The following is a 14,887-nucleotide window of genomic DNA, read 5'->3' as shown; positions in this document are numbered from 1 at the left end:
TTGTAAAAATTATGGACCGTAAATAACCTCCATAATCAGCCACGCATATGCGACACCTAATTAGAAAATTATTCATTACGGGTTGAAGTCGGGATTGCCTCAATTATTGATTTAACTGCTTCTGTTCAGCCAGATTTCTGGCTCCGCAATAACCGGTCTGGCCAAATGTGCAGTTGCTCAATCTTGCTGGAACAAAACGGTATTGAAAGAAATACGTCTTCGGTGCAGTTCTGGGTAAAAAAAAAACTCATTCAATATCTTTAAAAAACGGTGACATTGATGGTTACTGTTACACCGTTTTCTTCAAAGAAGTATGGCCCGATAATACACCTTGATGAATCTGCGCACCTTACACAGTGACTCGTTCTGGGTGAACTTCCGTCTCGTGGATTATTTCTGAATTTGATTCACTCCATATACGGCAATTTTGTTTGTTTAGATCAAAATGCACTTCATCAGACATAAACAGGCAATCTTTCAAGTTATTGTCTTCTTCGGCCATTTCATTTTAGTTCGTACCGGTTTGGCCAAGACAGTCCGGATTCCGAATTAAGCGTTCGGCCGTCCCGGGCTTAGAAATTAAAAAATAATAATAATGAATTAATTAAAATTGTGTTGCTATGTCGCGGTTTTCAGTGAATTATAATATAGTAAAAATTGATGACTAAAAAAAACCATCTCAGATTTTGCCGGGCAAAATATTGTCACCGAAGTTTAACCGTCTTGTTATTTGAATTTTGTACGGAAACAAATTTAAGTCATCATGAAATATCCGTTGTAATGACCGTCCGCTAACTCAAGTTGCTCCGATAAGTTGCAAGTCGGAACTTTTAGATTTGCCTTAATTGACGATGCAACAGCCCAAGCATTCATTTAAAAAATATTAATAATAATCCAAATAAAAAAAGTAAGTCGATTACTCACACAGTAAAAAAGTTATTACGGTTTTCTTTTGTAGCACGATTCGTTAGCTATATCGTTCTAAAAAGCTTTTGAAATATTCTTTTACAATAGCTAAAAAAAAATAAGGAAATAAAGTGTTGCTCAATTTGAAGCACTGATTATAATATTTTATTTATTATACAGTTATCATTTAATATGCATAAATTTAAAAAATGTTGCTGATGATATCCTTAAACTTTTGGAAAACTTAATATTCGTTTAAACTGTGCGTGTGTAATAATTAAGAAAGACTCGATTAGTGAGCAGAAATACTGTATCACTACTGTTTAGGTTTATACCAAGATTACTGAACGGAATTTTCCAAACCTATTTTGTAAACTCTTAAGGGGTTAGTTTCTACATTTTCGTTAAGTGTAATATCTTAAAAGTATTCTCTGAAAATTTCAAGTTGATCCGATAATTACTTTTTGAGTTATTCGCCAAATGACAAAGAAACTTTAAATGCGTTTTTCTCAAAACTATGTTTTTTGAACTGGTGGCAACTGTAACTCGAAAACCGCTCAGTAGATTCTAATGAAATTTATACAGCTTTTAGAATACATAATAAACTCGTGCCTGATCGACGAATTAACTGTTGATTTTTTCCCAAAAATTTAGAAAAAAAATTTCTGAGGCCGCCATTTTGTTAATTTTAAAAAAACAGCTTCTATCAGGCCCAGGATTATCTATTTATAAAACTAATTTTTTCCATCCGATTGATTTTAGATGAATCTCCAAGGACTTATGATTGTTACCGCAAAGGCCTTTTTTTGGAACTGGGTCAAAACAGACAGCTACTACTTTGGAAATTACCCCCTTTTTTTTTTCAAATTTTCGTGACTTCAAGTCAAAACATTGTATTATTATGCTATATTTATAGCAAAAAAATTACTGAAAATTCTCATTTCGTTCTCGTGCCTTTGACTACCTTAAATATATACTCGATTGTATCATTGAATCCATAGTTTACAAGTCCATTTTTCAAAAACATCGAAGCATCGGTTGATGATCCATACTTCCTAGCTATTGTCCGGTAGAAGTGTCAGATAGTTTTAGTAGTTACTTAATTTTACTGTACTACAGAAATCTAGCTACACCTCAGCTTACTTATTATCACTTCTCAGCTCTGCAAATTAAACGAGCGCCATACTCTCTTAAATGTGCACGGTAAAGACGATATTTTTGTGAGAAATTGCACGTTTTTATAGTTTATGATCATTTATAGAATCAGCGAAAATTATCTAAAAAAAATTTAAATATTTCTTAATATTTTAATAATAGATTTAATAAAATTGAATTATATGTAGACAATAATATAAAATTTGTTTGTTCAAATTATAAAAGTGTTTTGTAATATAATCTCGAATTTAGAATAATTCAATTCTATTCCATTGGTGCAACATTTTTAAGTTATTTTTATATATAAAAATATAAGCATATAGCATTTCCAAAATAACAAATTAATTCATTCAATAGTTTTACGTAATTATGGCGACATCTATATGTGACAATATGGCATATAAAACATACATTTCACATTCCACACAATTTGACATTTATCATAATATCTTTGACGTTTGGACTGTAGTTCACAACAACATAGCAATCGCAGGTAGCACAGTCACGAAAGTACTTGGGGAACATTAACCAAAATTTGCAATAAACGAAGTTGTTTACATAAATAACTGTTAAAGTTTTTTGTATTCCCAGTAATTGTTCGTTAAGTCGGGCTTTGAACGCTAACACTATGCCTGCAAAAAATGAAGGGGAGGCGACAGATGTTGAGGATGTGTCTGGGGCCGATTCCGATCATTCCAATTCCAGCCAGAACCGAGAATCAACGGACGAGGAAGCTAACGAAATGGACTCTGACGATTCGTCTGATATGGATTTTATCGAAATGGATAGAATCCGAAGTGAATATTGTCAGGATTTAGGTACTAATGATATGTTTTTGAAATGTTTGTATACATTATATCGTGCTTTTACTACAACATTACTAACTTCTAGCCAGCCTCGAACTGCAATTTGAACAATTACGAGAACAGTACTATCAAGAGCGATATAAACAAAATGAACAACAGATTGCTGATGTGCGCGAAGGACGTTCAGAGGAATACTTAATTCCCTTGAGAGAATTAGACAAGGCTTACGAAAACCGCGTAGAAGTTGCGGAAAAGCTGCGTCAGTTTCGGTTAGAAAACATTGAACATAAGTATCAGTCTGAGGCACAAGCTGCAATACAAAACTTCGAGGTAAGATTTTCCTGCAAATTGATATTCTACAATTTCGTATAAGGCGCATAGCCACGCAAGTCAGAAGGCTTGGATTTATATCCGGCTAAGGACTGTCAACCCAACAGTATTCCTCAAAATTATATAGGGAACGATTTCCACCGCTACACAACAACAACAATATTCCGTATGAGACATAAATATGCACATCTTAGCGGACGCCTTGTACAGTTACAAAAACAACTAAGCATTTTGAAACAAATATTTCCACTTGGGTTAATTTAGTTGTGGTTTTCAAAAGTTCACTGAAGAAGATGTTGAAATTTTTTTTATTTCCTTAATTATGTTTTTATACTAACTACTTAAAATTGCACAAAATATTCTTTAAATATAACATTTCAAAGTTTCTTTAACAATTTTCTTCAAATCTAATGTTTTGCTATTATTTCAGAGTGAAAAGCAATTAGCAATCGATCAGATAGAGGAGCAATTGATAGAAAGAATACGACGACTGGAAGAAGATCGTAACAATGTCGATATATCTTGGTCAGATTGGGCTGTTGATAGACGGGCCAGTAAAGTGCGTGGTCCTGGGAGAAAAAAAGCTGTTACAGTTACTGGTCCCTACATTGTTTACATGTTGCGTGATGAAGATATTATGGAGGATTGGACGGCTATACGAAAAGCACTCAAACGATCTACGGCGACCTCAGTCTCTTCTGTGACTGTATGATAAAAGCCGAATTGCAATTCTATAGTCCTTAGTTTTCCTTTAGTTATAAAATCATCAAATGAATTGAAATTTAACAATTTATGTGTATGTAATGAAGTTGGTTCTAATTATTTAAATTCTCTCAGGGCATATATACATAATCCTTACATAATCGATTTTACATGTTATATTTCGCCACTTCAGCTAATTCGATTTAACATTTCGCTCATAAGCTAAACTAACTATATCTTAACTATGTACTAGCGCAATTCACCACAAATAAGAAACATAACATTAACATTATAAAATAAAAATGGCATAGTTGTACTTTTATAGAACATACTTTAAATTTTGTATTTATACTCAATCCAGTGACAAAATTAGGTAACAAAATTCACAACTTAAAAGCCATTCTCTTTGAGGTGTTCCCGTATAACATCTACATAATCGCCATGAAAGTGTATTTGACCACTCATTTCATTTACTCGACTGGCGCATAGTTTGCCATTTCTAGCTTTTTCTACCACAACGCGCAATTCACGCTCCAACTCCCATATATCACCCTGAATTCGTCGAATAATGGTAATACGTCGTTGACCACGGAAGGTTGTATGTAAGTACACAGGTACCATGTGATTTTTAGTGCGTGTTACAAAATATTTCAGATCTGGTCGTGTAGCGGCGGTCTGTGGCTTCCATCCCGATGGGTATTCTGCCTTTTTAACAGGATTTGGAATCGTTTTTTGGGGTAACAAACGTTCAACATATTTCCATTCAGTTGCATTACGCACGATCTCTACCTCAGGATATTCCTCGCGGGGGCCCAATGGTGGAGATGATAGATAATTAGAATGTCGCACGAAAGCACTAGCCGGCAAGCGCTTCAATGAAAAAAAGTAAGTATGCATAATTATACACTTAATGAAGTAGCTCACCTGTAATTTGCTGGAAAGGTTTAGCAGATTAGGCGCGCTTTTGCAAATTTGTAACAAAAATTTTTGGGTTGACGCCATGATTGTATGTTTCGTCCAACGTTTGACTAAATTCACTTCTCAATCAGCTGTTCTAGTAGTTGAAGCAGTGCAATTAGTTGATGCAGAGAACGTACGTTCTTGCAGCTGTATCAGTCGATAACGAGGTGCCTGAAAGATTTCATAATCTACTATTACTCAAAAGATAGCGCTCAATAGCTAACAACACCTGTCATTTCTATGTAAACTTGTTTATAGATGCCGCTGTACAGATGATTATTAGTTTTTTTCATATTATATAATATATGTATATTATAAATCTACCTTCTCTGGTCGAATCAACAAATAAAATGCGTCAAAGAAGCATTCAGAAGGGTTGTTGTTGTTGTTGTAGCGGTTATCTAATCCCCGTTTGGGTGGTAAGGTTCAGTTTGGTTGTCATCTAACGGGAGGCCCAGGAAACAAGCTGTTTCGAGGGGTTCGGATCATAGGGAGAATGTTTAATGAGTGGACATTTATTTGGTATATCGACGTCGATTCTGGATAGGTAGGAGTTTAACCTGCTTCAGTATCTAGAACGAAGTTGCGCAAGGGTCACTCTAGATTCTTGTGGCAAATCTAGCATTTCGTCTGCGATGAGTGGTACTGGTACTGTTCAATGTCGTCGACGTAATCAAGGAAAGACCTCTTGATGCTCCTGGAAGGCGATTCGGTTTCAAGCAGACGACTGCAGGGGTGGTTTTTACGAAAACACCCCAACAAAATCTGCTTGGAGAGGCTCGTTGTGTTCCTTAACCGGCAGCATACGTGTCTCATTGTGTAGGTATTCGGCTGGAGACATCAAGAGGCATTCCGTGATGGTCCGAAATGCAGTTTTCTGAGATATCTGAAACTTCCTCGTCTGCATTGCACTACATCCCGTTGACCATATCGGTGCAGTGTAGTTTAAGACCGATTACCTTGTATGCTGCCGACAACGTTTCTTTGTCTTATCCCCATAAGTTGCTGGCAAGCAACTTGAGGATTTTGTTGCGGCTCTGTCCTTTGGCAGTTATCGCGGTCGTGTAAGGAGTGAAGGAGACCAGGCTATAAAATGTAACACCTAAAATTTTAGGGTTATTAACAGTCGAAATTTTAACGTCGTCGACTGTAATGTTTAGATCCAGAATGTACTCGCTCGTCCACTTAATGTATATGGTCGCTGTGGATTTAGTGGCGGAGAGTGTTAAGCTCCCTGCAGCTAAATCACATGCCATCGATTCCATTGCCCTGACTGCACGATAAGTCATCAGCGTACGAGGTCATGGAAATTCCATCTGGTGATCGGGTTACATTCGAAACATAGAAGTTAAACAGCAGTGGGGAGAGGACACCCTTCTTCGGGACCCCCTGTTTAATTCTTCGCAGCTTGGAATTTTGACCTCGAAACAGTTCGAATGAATGCCGACCGCTCAGTTAGTTAGTCCACCTCTTCAGCCCAGATTGTTCGATGTCCTCAAGTAGCATTGCATAATTGATTGTGTCAAAAGCTTTTGATAAGTCCAACGATACGAGGATCGTCATCTCACAGGGTGGCTAGGGGTTTAGACCATGAACTATGTGGGCGTTTATGGGGCTAAGTGTTGTGGTGGTGTTGTGCACTTTTCGAAAGCCATGCTAGTGGTCTATTAGACTCAGGTGGTGTGTGAATTTTGGGAGTAGCAAGACCTCAAGTGTCTTCACTACTGGGGAAACGAAAGTTATCGGTCGATAATACTCCCCTTTGTTGGCACTCTTCCGACTTTCCACACATCGGGTATTTAAAGAACGGTCAGCGACATGTTGCAGACCTTGGTGAGATAGCTTACTCCCGTCGAGACTAGATGTTTTAGCATCAGCATGTTGGGATCACAGGGATCGGCATGGCATAAGGTGTCGCACTCGTTGATATAAAGCGAGTGGTAGAAGCAGCGATTACATTTCGGAATTGACGGTCGCCTACGATGACGTCCGTAGAAATGAGTATTGCGGTTAAAGTGCTCTCGGTAAATTCTGTGATGCCGACCCAATTAGCTTTGTTAAAGTTAACAAAGGTGCGGTTGCCCTCAGAAATAAAGTCGGTAGGTTTCTCGATCGCTATAATGAGATGGTAATATCCGGCGAGCTTTTACAAGTGCTCATATGTTCTCGATCTTGCTCTGGAGTCCGTTGCAGTTAAATTGTAAGAGTGGAGTTCCTTTCTTCGCCACTCGACTGGCGGCGCAGTGTGCGAACACATAACTTGTGGTCCACTCCCTATGGGCCTGAACAGGTCTAAAGATAGCTCCATCCATTGCATGTGTTGCACCTAACTGAGGTGGAGTTTGGATGATGCCTTTTAGCGCAAATGCAGCGGAAGAATTCCTCGGGGCCCGGGTTGGACCGATCCCAGCACGAGTCAGAAGGATACGGAGCAAACCTGCTGCTAGGTGTTGCTCTAAAGACGACAATCTTAATAAAAAAAATTGCTAATTATTCTCCCCGAACCCGGAGTTTTCGAAGAGCCCCATATTTTCCAACAAATTAGGAAAATAGTTAAAAATTAGAATACTTTAGATGGGTGATTATTTCGAATATTTATAAAAACGTTGTGATTATCGATAAATGAATATTTTCCCGCTTTTGCTATCACCCGTCTTACTCCATACAACTTATTGAATGCGAGCAACGCTAGAAAATTAGAAAGACTTTTTTAAAATATTAGCATCGCTTTGAATATATTTTTCCCTATTCCCGTTTCTGCTTCAAGTGGTGAACGTTCATTTAGTGCTTTAGGAAGGATCAAAAATTTTCATCAATCATGCTCGTCACAGGGCAGGATTTCAGGACTATCTACACTGTGCCTAGAGGCAGGAGTTCGAAATCATTGAAGATTGATGGACTTTATGCTGCATGTTCAAAAACTTAATCATGCTATTCAACAGATTTCAAAAGAACTGTTTTTTCATTGATTAGATCGATGAATAAATGTTTGATTGAGATCTTCTTATTAACTGTCGTATATAATTTGTATAATTGAAAAAATATTTTTGACTGAAAGTCTATGTATGGACTTATTATTTTTACACAATTGATTTTCAAAATCGTACAAAACAAAGTTGCTCCACAACATCAAAAAAAAAAAAATACAGATGTGATGAGAGCATAAAACACTACGTCGTATTTGACTTATTCTTCAAAAACATTGAAGCAGTAAGTGGGAAAATAGTTAATAAAATGTTTAACGTATTAGAAAGTTTTTTTCTCGACAGCCATGCTTTCAGAGCAGTTAATTTCTCTGCCCCCATTACCTTTGCAGGAATGTTTGGAGGTATCATAGCTATTCGAATGTACAATAGAAGCATCTGAAGTGGAGTCAGACCTACTGAATAGCTCACTGTTAGTCGTACAGTCTGCATTGGACTTCATACATACATACATACTTATCTTTAACGAATATTACTACTATTAGTTTTGAAACAAAGTACTGTTTCTTTTTTATTTTTTCATTCAATATTTAGCAACTCGAAGTGAAGTCTAAAATTTGAGTTCAGTTAGGCGTGATAGTTTGAAAGAAAATGAGTGCAAGTTCAGCAGGTATATTGTTATAGATTTCATATTTTTAAAAGTACTAGGGTCGCCAGTGGTCGAAATTCGACCAATAAAACATACAATTTATCAACAATGTTTATAGTATTTAATTTTTATGGAAGAATTTGAACACAATGTGAACTAAATCTAAAGAAAGTTGTAGAAAAAATTTACAAAAATATATTATGAAAAAATTAAAATTTATAATTCATTCTCGTGCAAAATCATTTGTTCTGTTTCTGGCTTTAGCTTAATTCTTCCTTGAATGAACAATCGAATCAAATCGGCCAATTTGACTTTATCGTCATATGTGGCCACGTATGCACTTGTGAAAGATAAATAATAATTAGTATAAAATATTGATGAATTGTTTCAATAAAATACCGATGAAGTCTTGAACTGATGCTTCATTTTGAAATATTTTAAACAAAGAAATTATTTTGTCTTCTGTTGCGTACATTTGGTCTTCAGGTGATATCGCATTGATTCTTCAATTGATCACAGTTATTGATCAATGAATTTTCACTTGATCACGTTCATTGTTTAACACAATTTCGACAATGCGAATTTGCACAACATCTTGCTCCCGTCGTAAATTGTTAAACAAATTCCTAACCTCTGCCATCACGAAATCAAATCGTTTACATGCAGTGAAAGCAAGAAACAAAGAAATGAAATTAGGAAATGAACGAATGAAAAAATTAAAATATTGAAAAGCCTTTAAACTGAACTATTTCAAAAATGATAATTATGTATGATAATAATTCTATATTTTATATTACAACGCTCTCAAAACTTCAGTGTAAACAATATTTTTCGTAAACAACCTCTCTTCATTAGCCAAATGGCCCTATCCACCATCATTACTGACATAAAATTTAAGCCCGTCAAATGATATAACTCTACCGGCTGCAACGTAAAGTTGGCCATGCGAACAAACAGATATTCTCAACAATATTCTAACTCTATCAAATGTCTGTCCTTGGGATTTGTTGTCATAGCAAATGCGGTGGTGACTGAAAACTGTGTTCTTTGAAAATTAAGTGGCATTGCAGTCTCTGAATACGTCAAGTATATGCGTGGAATCACGCAACTCCAGTGAACTTGCTGCGTATTTAAATTTCGAATCAACAATACTACCGCATTTATTTTGAGCTCCAACTTATGGAGTGGCAATCAAATTATTAGAAAATTCTACATAAAAGTTACCCACCTAGCTATTATCCTCGCAAATAATTGTGTCAAAACTATGATAAAATTTTTTTTCACTAGCGATGCGATTCAATACATCGTTATCAATAAGTCCACAATCATCATTAGTTGAAGCTAACATAACTGATAGATATCAAAGGTTATTAAACTAGGTTTACGGAACCCGAAAATTTGACGGAACTCAAACTTTGCAATGAAATATCTCGAAAACCGCTTAACCGATTTCAACCGTTTTGCATCGTAAACTAATCATTTCTTCTAAAGAATTTATACATTATTTGGTTACGCAAAAATAAATATTATGTCGGGTTGTGTAACTAGTGCTTTTGAATTAATAATTGCCGCTCATATTATGAAACATATAAAAGACTGCACCGAAACCGAGGCACGTCGAGTTTTGAAGAAAGACTGGAAAATTACAGTTTCTTAATAACGTAGTTTTCTAGCAATACTATATGCCCGGGGCTCTTACGAAGTAAGATCATTGAAATTGTCTCATCTATGGCCCAAAAAATGGGGTAATTTTTTTCCGAGACACAGTGACCAGAGATAGACTTATACAAATTCTGAGATTTATACGTTTTGATAAACGAACCAAGCACTAAGAACTAAGCACCAAGCATAGAAATATACAGATAGAAAACAATAGAAAATGTGTTCCAGAAACTATTACATTTTATAATAAATATTATTTTATTTCAGATTTGTCAGCGATAAACGTATGGATATTGTAGAAAGAGTGTACCAGAACAAATATATCCAGAAAGGAATTTATATTTTCTTTAGCTGGAGAACATTCGTCACAGTTCAGACGTTTCAGATCAGGCACTTTCAACATCACGAGTGCGAAAAAGTTGACAATCGGGCTATTGTAATAACAATAGAAGCAGATATTGTAAAAATATCGTATGCAGAAAATGCATAAAAGAGCCTTTATATTATTATCATTTCCGTAATAACTTAAAAAAATATTTGACTTATTAATATTTTATTTTTACGTAAAGCCTAATATTGTTAATTTTTTTTAAATAAATACGTATTTTCATCCAGCCGTAAATTTGACGGATGCTCGTAGAGACAGGTATATAAGAAACGCCCGGTTAATAATAATCTTTCTCTTTTTATTCAATGTATGTTTTCATTACTGTATTTGTTTCCTCTTTTTGCGAAAAAAATTTCACTTTTTATTTATTAATATATAAATGTATATAAACAATTTAGAGAAGTGTTATTAAAAAAAATACTTCGATCTGGCACTAGTTTTTCATGTTTTCAAACAATAAGCTATAAACATAAATTGCACTAAAATGTACCGAGCGGTTTTCGAGCTCCAGTGGTCACCAGCTCAAAAAACACCATTTTAAGAAAAATGTATTTGAAATTTTACACGAACGTTCTAGAGCGCATAAGAAATCATTGCTAATTATTGAATAACTCGAAAAGTATTTGTTAGATTTACTTCAAAGATTCGGAGAATATTTCTACAAGTAAGGTATTCAGGCAGGTTGTGCATCCACTTTCAATCCGACATTCGGTGTTCTATATTTCACTTACACTAATTAATTTCCACATTTTTGTTTTTTTCAAAATGAATTCCGAGTGGAAATGAATGTTCTGAAAAACGAGTCGACGAATCGTTAATATCTTTCAAACAGTTGGGTTTACAAAAAAATGTTAACAGACCTTTTTTGAAAAGTCCACAAAAGGAAATATTTTTTCAAGTAGTTGGAAGCAAGATATGAATTTTTCTATCTTATGTATAAAAAAAAAGAAAACTGTAAGGCGGAAGACTTTCCCGGTACAATTAAGAGCTCAAATCAAACGATGTTTTCAGATTTCCAAGCAAAAAAAAACATTCGTTTTTTTGACCCACCGTAATATAGCTGCTATACAAACCGAGCGATAAAAATCAAGATAAAGATCTATTTACCTGCTTATATTCTTTTGTGCTACAAAAACTGCACCTGTGAAGGGTATTATAACATCGGTGCAACCGAAAATGAAATTTTTTTTTTGTTTTTAAATAAATTTGAAAGAACTTTTCTTGTTTTATACATTCGCGTTTATTAATAATTTAATTTTATGGAACTTTGTGTGTACTTCACATTCTTGTTACTATTAAATCGTTGGCGACGTTATTCTTTTATTCTTATCATCAGCAGAAATAATATGCACATCTACTTTCACGTGAATATATACTATATATATATATATATATACTATATATGTTTACATAAGTACATAACTCTTGCTATAAATATGAAGCCTCAGATTAAATTCGGCTCAATCGGTGGCATTGTAATAAGTGAGACATGCTAACATCAACATAAATAATTTAATATTTGCCATTTGCTATTTTATATTTTGAATAATCACGTAAATAGATGCGATATATTTATGCACAGTTATTGTTACATACAAATTTACTATATACATATATATTATACATACGTTTTTATGTATATAAAAAAGTACTTATGGAAAATTAAGGAAATTTTTAGCCTGTGAGGCATTAGATAATGGACTACAACCCAATTTGATACCGCAGACGACCGAAGGTAGTGCCGTTGCGCCTGGAAAATATCCCTACATGGCACTCATTGGTCATCAAGAGGAAAACGAGAATATCACATTTCCATATAGTGGCGCCTTAATTGATAAACGTTTCGTGCTAACCGCTGCTCATTGTATAACAGACGTCGAACCTGTGATTGTGTGACTGGGTATTACAAACCTTGACAATGTGGAACATAGTAGTGGCATGGTAGAGAAGAAAATCAAAGTAAATACATATACATATATACATTCATACATATATATACACCATATCAAACATTTAAGTATTTAAAGTAAAATTTTTAAGGCCATTCATGTGCATCCCAACTATACACGAGCTTCTGCTTACAAAGATATCGGTTTGGTAGAATTGTATAGTGACGTTAATTATTCCTCTTTCGTGTATACCGTTTGCTTATTTACCGCGGCAGCAATTCCGTTAAACAATACTGAGCTGTATGCCACGCGTTGGGGTATGACATTTTATACAAACTTTCTAATATTTGATTTTATTTTAATTATCTCTATTAAGTTTTAATAAAATTTCGTCGTTCTAGGTGTCAATGGTCAACTAATTGTGGGTGCAGTACGCGTACGGATACTTCCGATACCATTGTGTCAAGATGCTTATAGTAAATATGTTAACCGGTTTATTGCAGATGGTATTCGGACAACGCAATTGTGTGCACAAGATGTTAATCAATCGGGAGATGAGTGTATTAGTGCTAGTGGACCTATGGTCATAGTGGAAGATGCAAGATTAAATAAATACCGACTCGTCGGCATAGATTCCTTTGTTATACGCTGTCAATCCCAAGTGCCGACCGTGCTTACTAGAGTATCCGAGTATTAAGATTTCATTGAGAGTGTAGTTTGGGCGTCCTAAGGAAAATAAGATCAAACGTAAATATGTACCAAGTTTGCATTTCTTAAGGAATTTAGTTTTTTTTTTTTTTTCTTGAAAAAATAGAATCGAGTTTATTGTCAATTTTTGTGCTTTTCCTTAAGATTTTATAATAGTTTGGGCGTCCTAAGGAAAATAAGATCAAACGTAAATATGTACCAAGTTTGCATTTCTTAAGGAATTTAGTTTTTTTTTTCTTGAAAAAATAGAATCGAGTTTATTGTCAATTTTTGTGCTTTTCCTTAAGATTTTATAAACGGGTTTAATTGGGTGAATATACTGTAGAAACCTTCCTTTAAGTGGAATTAAACACAACTTATTATTTATTGTATTTATTGAGATGCAACCATGTTTTGGAATGAAACTCGTCACTACATTGATTGCTTTCAACATTGATTGACATTCATTTAACCCTTAATTAATACCGCGTGGTATATCCAAAATGCTAATTTACTTTATGTAAAGTATTTTACCTAATATGGACTAGTATAATTTAGTAAACTAGATAAATAAGAGCTAGAGAAGATTTCACTCTGTTTCGGTACCAATTACCTTCTAAAATAGTTGTATTAATATATCTCCTCCCTTAACCAATATAAAAGTAAAGTAAAATCAATCAGGTAAAAATAATATAAAACAAGAACAAACGTTAACTTCGGTTGCACCGAAGCTATAATACAAAGCCAAAGCCTCCATACAAGGACTTGATTGCGATCGTTCAATTTGTATGACAGCTATATGATATAGTGATCTGATCTGAACAATTTCTGCGGAGAATACATTGTTGTCTTAAGCAATAACTCATGCCTAATTTCGTGAAGATACCTCGTCAAATGAAAAAGTTTTCCATGAAAGCACTTAGTCCGATCGTTCAGTTAATATGGCAGCTATATGCCATAGTCATTCGATCTCTACAATTTCTTGGGATATTGCATTTTTGCCTTAAATAATAATCCATGCCACATTTCGTGAAGGCAGCTATATGCTATAGTTGTCCGATCTGTACAATTTTCACGGAGATTTCACCGTTGTCATAGACAATAAACCATGTCAAATTTCTAGAAGATATCTCTTTAACTTTAAAAGTTTTTCATAGAAGATTCCGATTTTTCAGTTTGTATAACCACTAGATGCTAGTCAAATATCGGCGATTCCGACAAGCAAGCGCTTGTTTGGAAGAAAAGAACGTGTGCAAAATTTCAAAACAATATCTCAATAACTGAGGGATCAATTCGCGAATATACAATGTTTGTTCAAAAAGTATCGCGAATTTTGTATTTCTTAAGAAAGTCTTTATTTAATCATGATTATCTATTTTGTCCCCTTCAAAGTAATCACCCCTATATATTATATAATATAATGCAATTTATTTTTCGACTCAGTTTCGTATTTGTAATTTCGATTCTGCAGAACTCTCTACGGCGGCTTAGTGGCTCACTCTTGATATTATTCCTAATTTGTTGGTATGCAAAGAATAAGAAGAGAGTTATATTGGAACTGTTACAGAAACGACAAGCAGTGCGCGAGCGAATAATGGCCTGCCGACGTCTGTTGTAAAATTATTATAAAAAAAAGCAAATAAATTCACCATCCATAATATATTTTCAAGAGTTACATGGCTCATGGTGAGCCCTTTTTTGTTCTAAATTTCAATAGATACATTGAGGAAAGCTTGATGTGCTTCACAAATCTTTAGATTTTTACCTAAATCATCAAATCTTTCTTTCTCATTTTAACAAATTCGTCGCAAATATAGCAAAATGAGCTG

At 34.7% G+C, this 14,887-nt stretch overlaps 3 protein-coding genes across 3 annotated transcripts; 2 read left to right on the top strand and 1 right to left on the bottom strand.

Annotated features, from left to right (window-relative positions):
• The first annotated feature begins 2,532 nt into the window (after nucleotides 1-2,532).
• Brms1 (breast cancer metastasis-suppressor 1-like protein) lies at nucleotides 2,533-4,237 on the top strand. Its single transcript, XM_014241220.3, has 3 exons — nucleotides 2,533-2,879; nucleotides 2,953-3,197; nucleotides 3,628-4,237. The coding sequence occupies exons 1-3, from the start codon at nucleotides 2,690-2,692 to the stop codon at nucleotides 3,907-3,909; spliced, it is 717 nt and encodes a 238-aa protein (XP_014096695.1). The 5' UTR covers nucleotides 2,533-2,689; the 3' UTR covers nucleotides 3,910-4,237.
• On the bottom strand, nucleotides 4,211-4,979 carry mRpL49 (mitochondrial ribosomal protein L49). Its single transcript, XM_036371275.2, has 2 exons — nucleotides 4,824-4,979; nucleotides 4,211-4,769 (listed from the first exon to the last, which is right to left on the bottom strand). Exons 1-2 carry the CDS (start codon nucleotides 4,899-4,901, stop codon nucleotides 4,290-4,292), a joined length of 558 nt encoding a protein of 185 aa, XP_036227168.1. The 5' UTR covers nucleotides 4,902-4,979; the 3' UTR covers nucleotides 4,211-4,289.
• Nucleotides 4,980-10,172: 5,193 nt separating this feature from the next.
• LOC106622128 (serine protease Hayan) lies at nucleotides 10,173-14,605 on the top strand. The gene is given in 4 exon segments (XM_036371272.2): nucleotides 10,173-10,177; nucleotides 12,132-12,441; nucleotides 12,523-12,688; nucleotides 12,773-14,605. Coding segments are annotated over 4 exon segments (810 nt in total). The 3' UTR covers nucleotides 13,102-14,605.
• The last annotated feature ends 282 nt before the right edge of the window (nucleotides 14,606-14,887 follow it).

This window comes from Bactrocera oleae, chromosome 5 (genome assembly GCF_042242935.1).
Source record: "Bactrocera oleae isolate idBacOlea1 chromosome 5, idBacOlea1, whole genome shotgun sequence".
NCBI lineage: Eukaryota > Metazoa > Arthropoda > Insecta > Diptera > Tephritidae > Bactrocera > Bactrocera oleae.
This window is presented reverse-complemented; position numbering and strand designations above follow the sequence as displayed.

Coding starts and splice junctions, on each gene's coding strand:
- mRpL49 (XM_036371275.2), bottom strand. CDS start 4,901: ATGGCGTCAACCCAAAAATTTTTGTTACAAATTTGCAAAAGCGCGCCT. Junction 4,770..4,823: donor ACCTTTCCAGCAAATTACAG/GTGAGCTACTTC, acceptor TTTTCATTGAAG/CGCTTGCCGGCTAGTGCTTT.
- Brms1 (XM_014241220.3), top strand. CDS start 2,690: ATGCCTGCAAAAAATGAAGGGGAGGCGACAGATGTTGAGGATGTGTCT. Junction 2,880..2,952: donor TGAATATTGTCAGGATTTAG/GTACTAATGATA, acceptor ACTAACTTCTAG/CCAGCCTCGAACTGCAATTT. Junction 3,198..3,627: donor CTGCAATACAAAACTTCGAG/GTAAGATTTTCC, acceptor CTATTATTTCAG/AGTGAAAAGCAATTAGCAAT.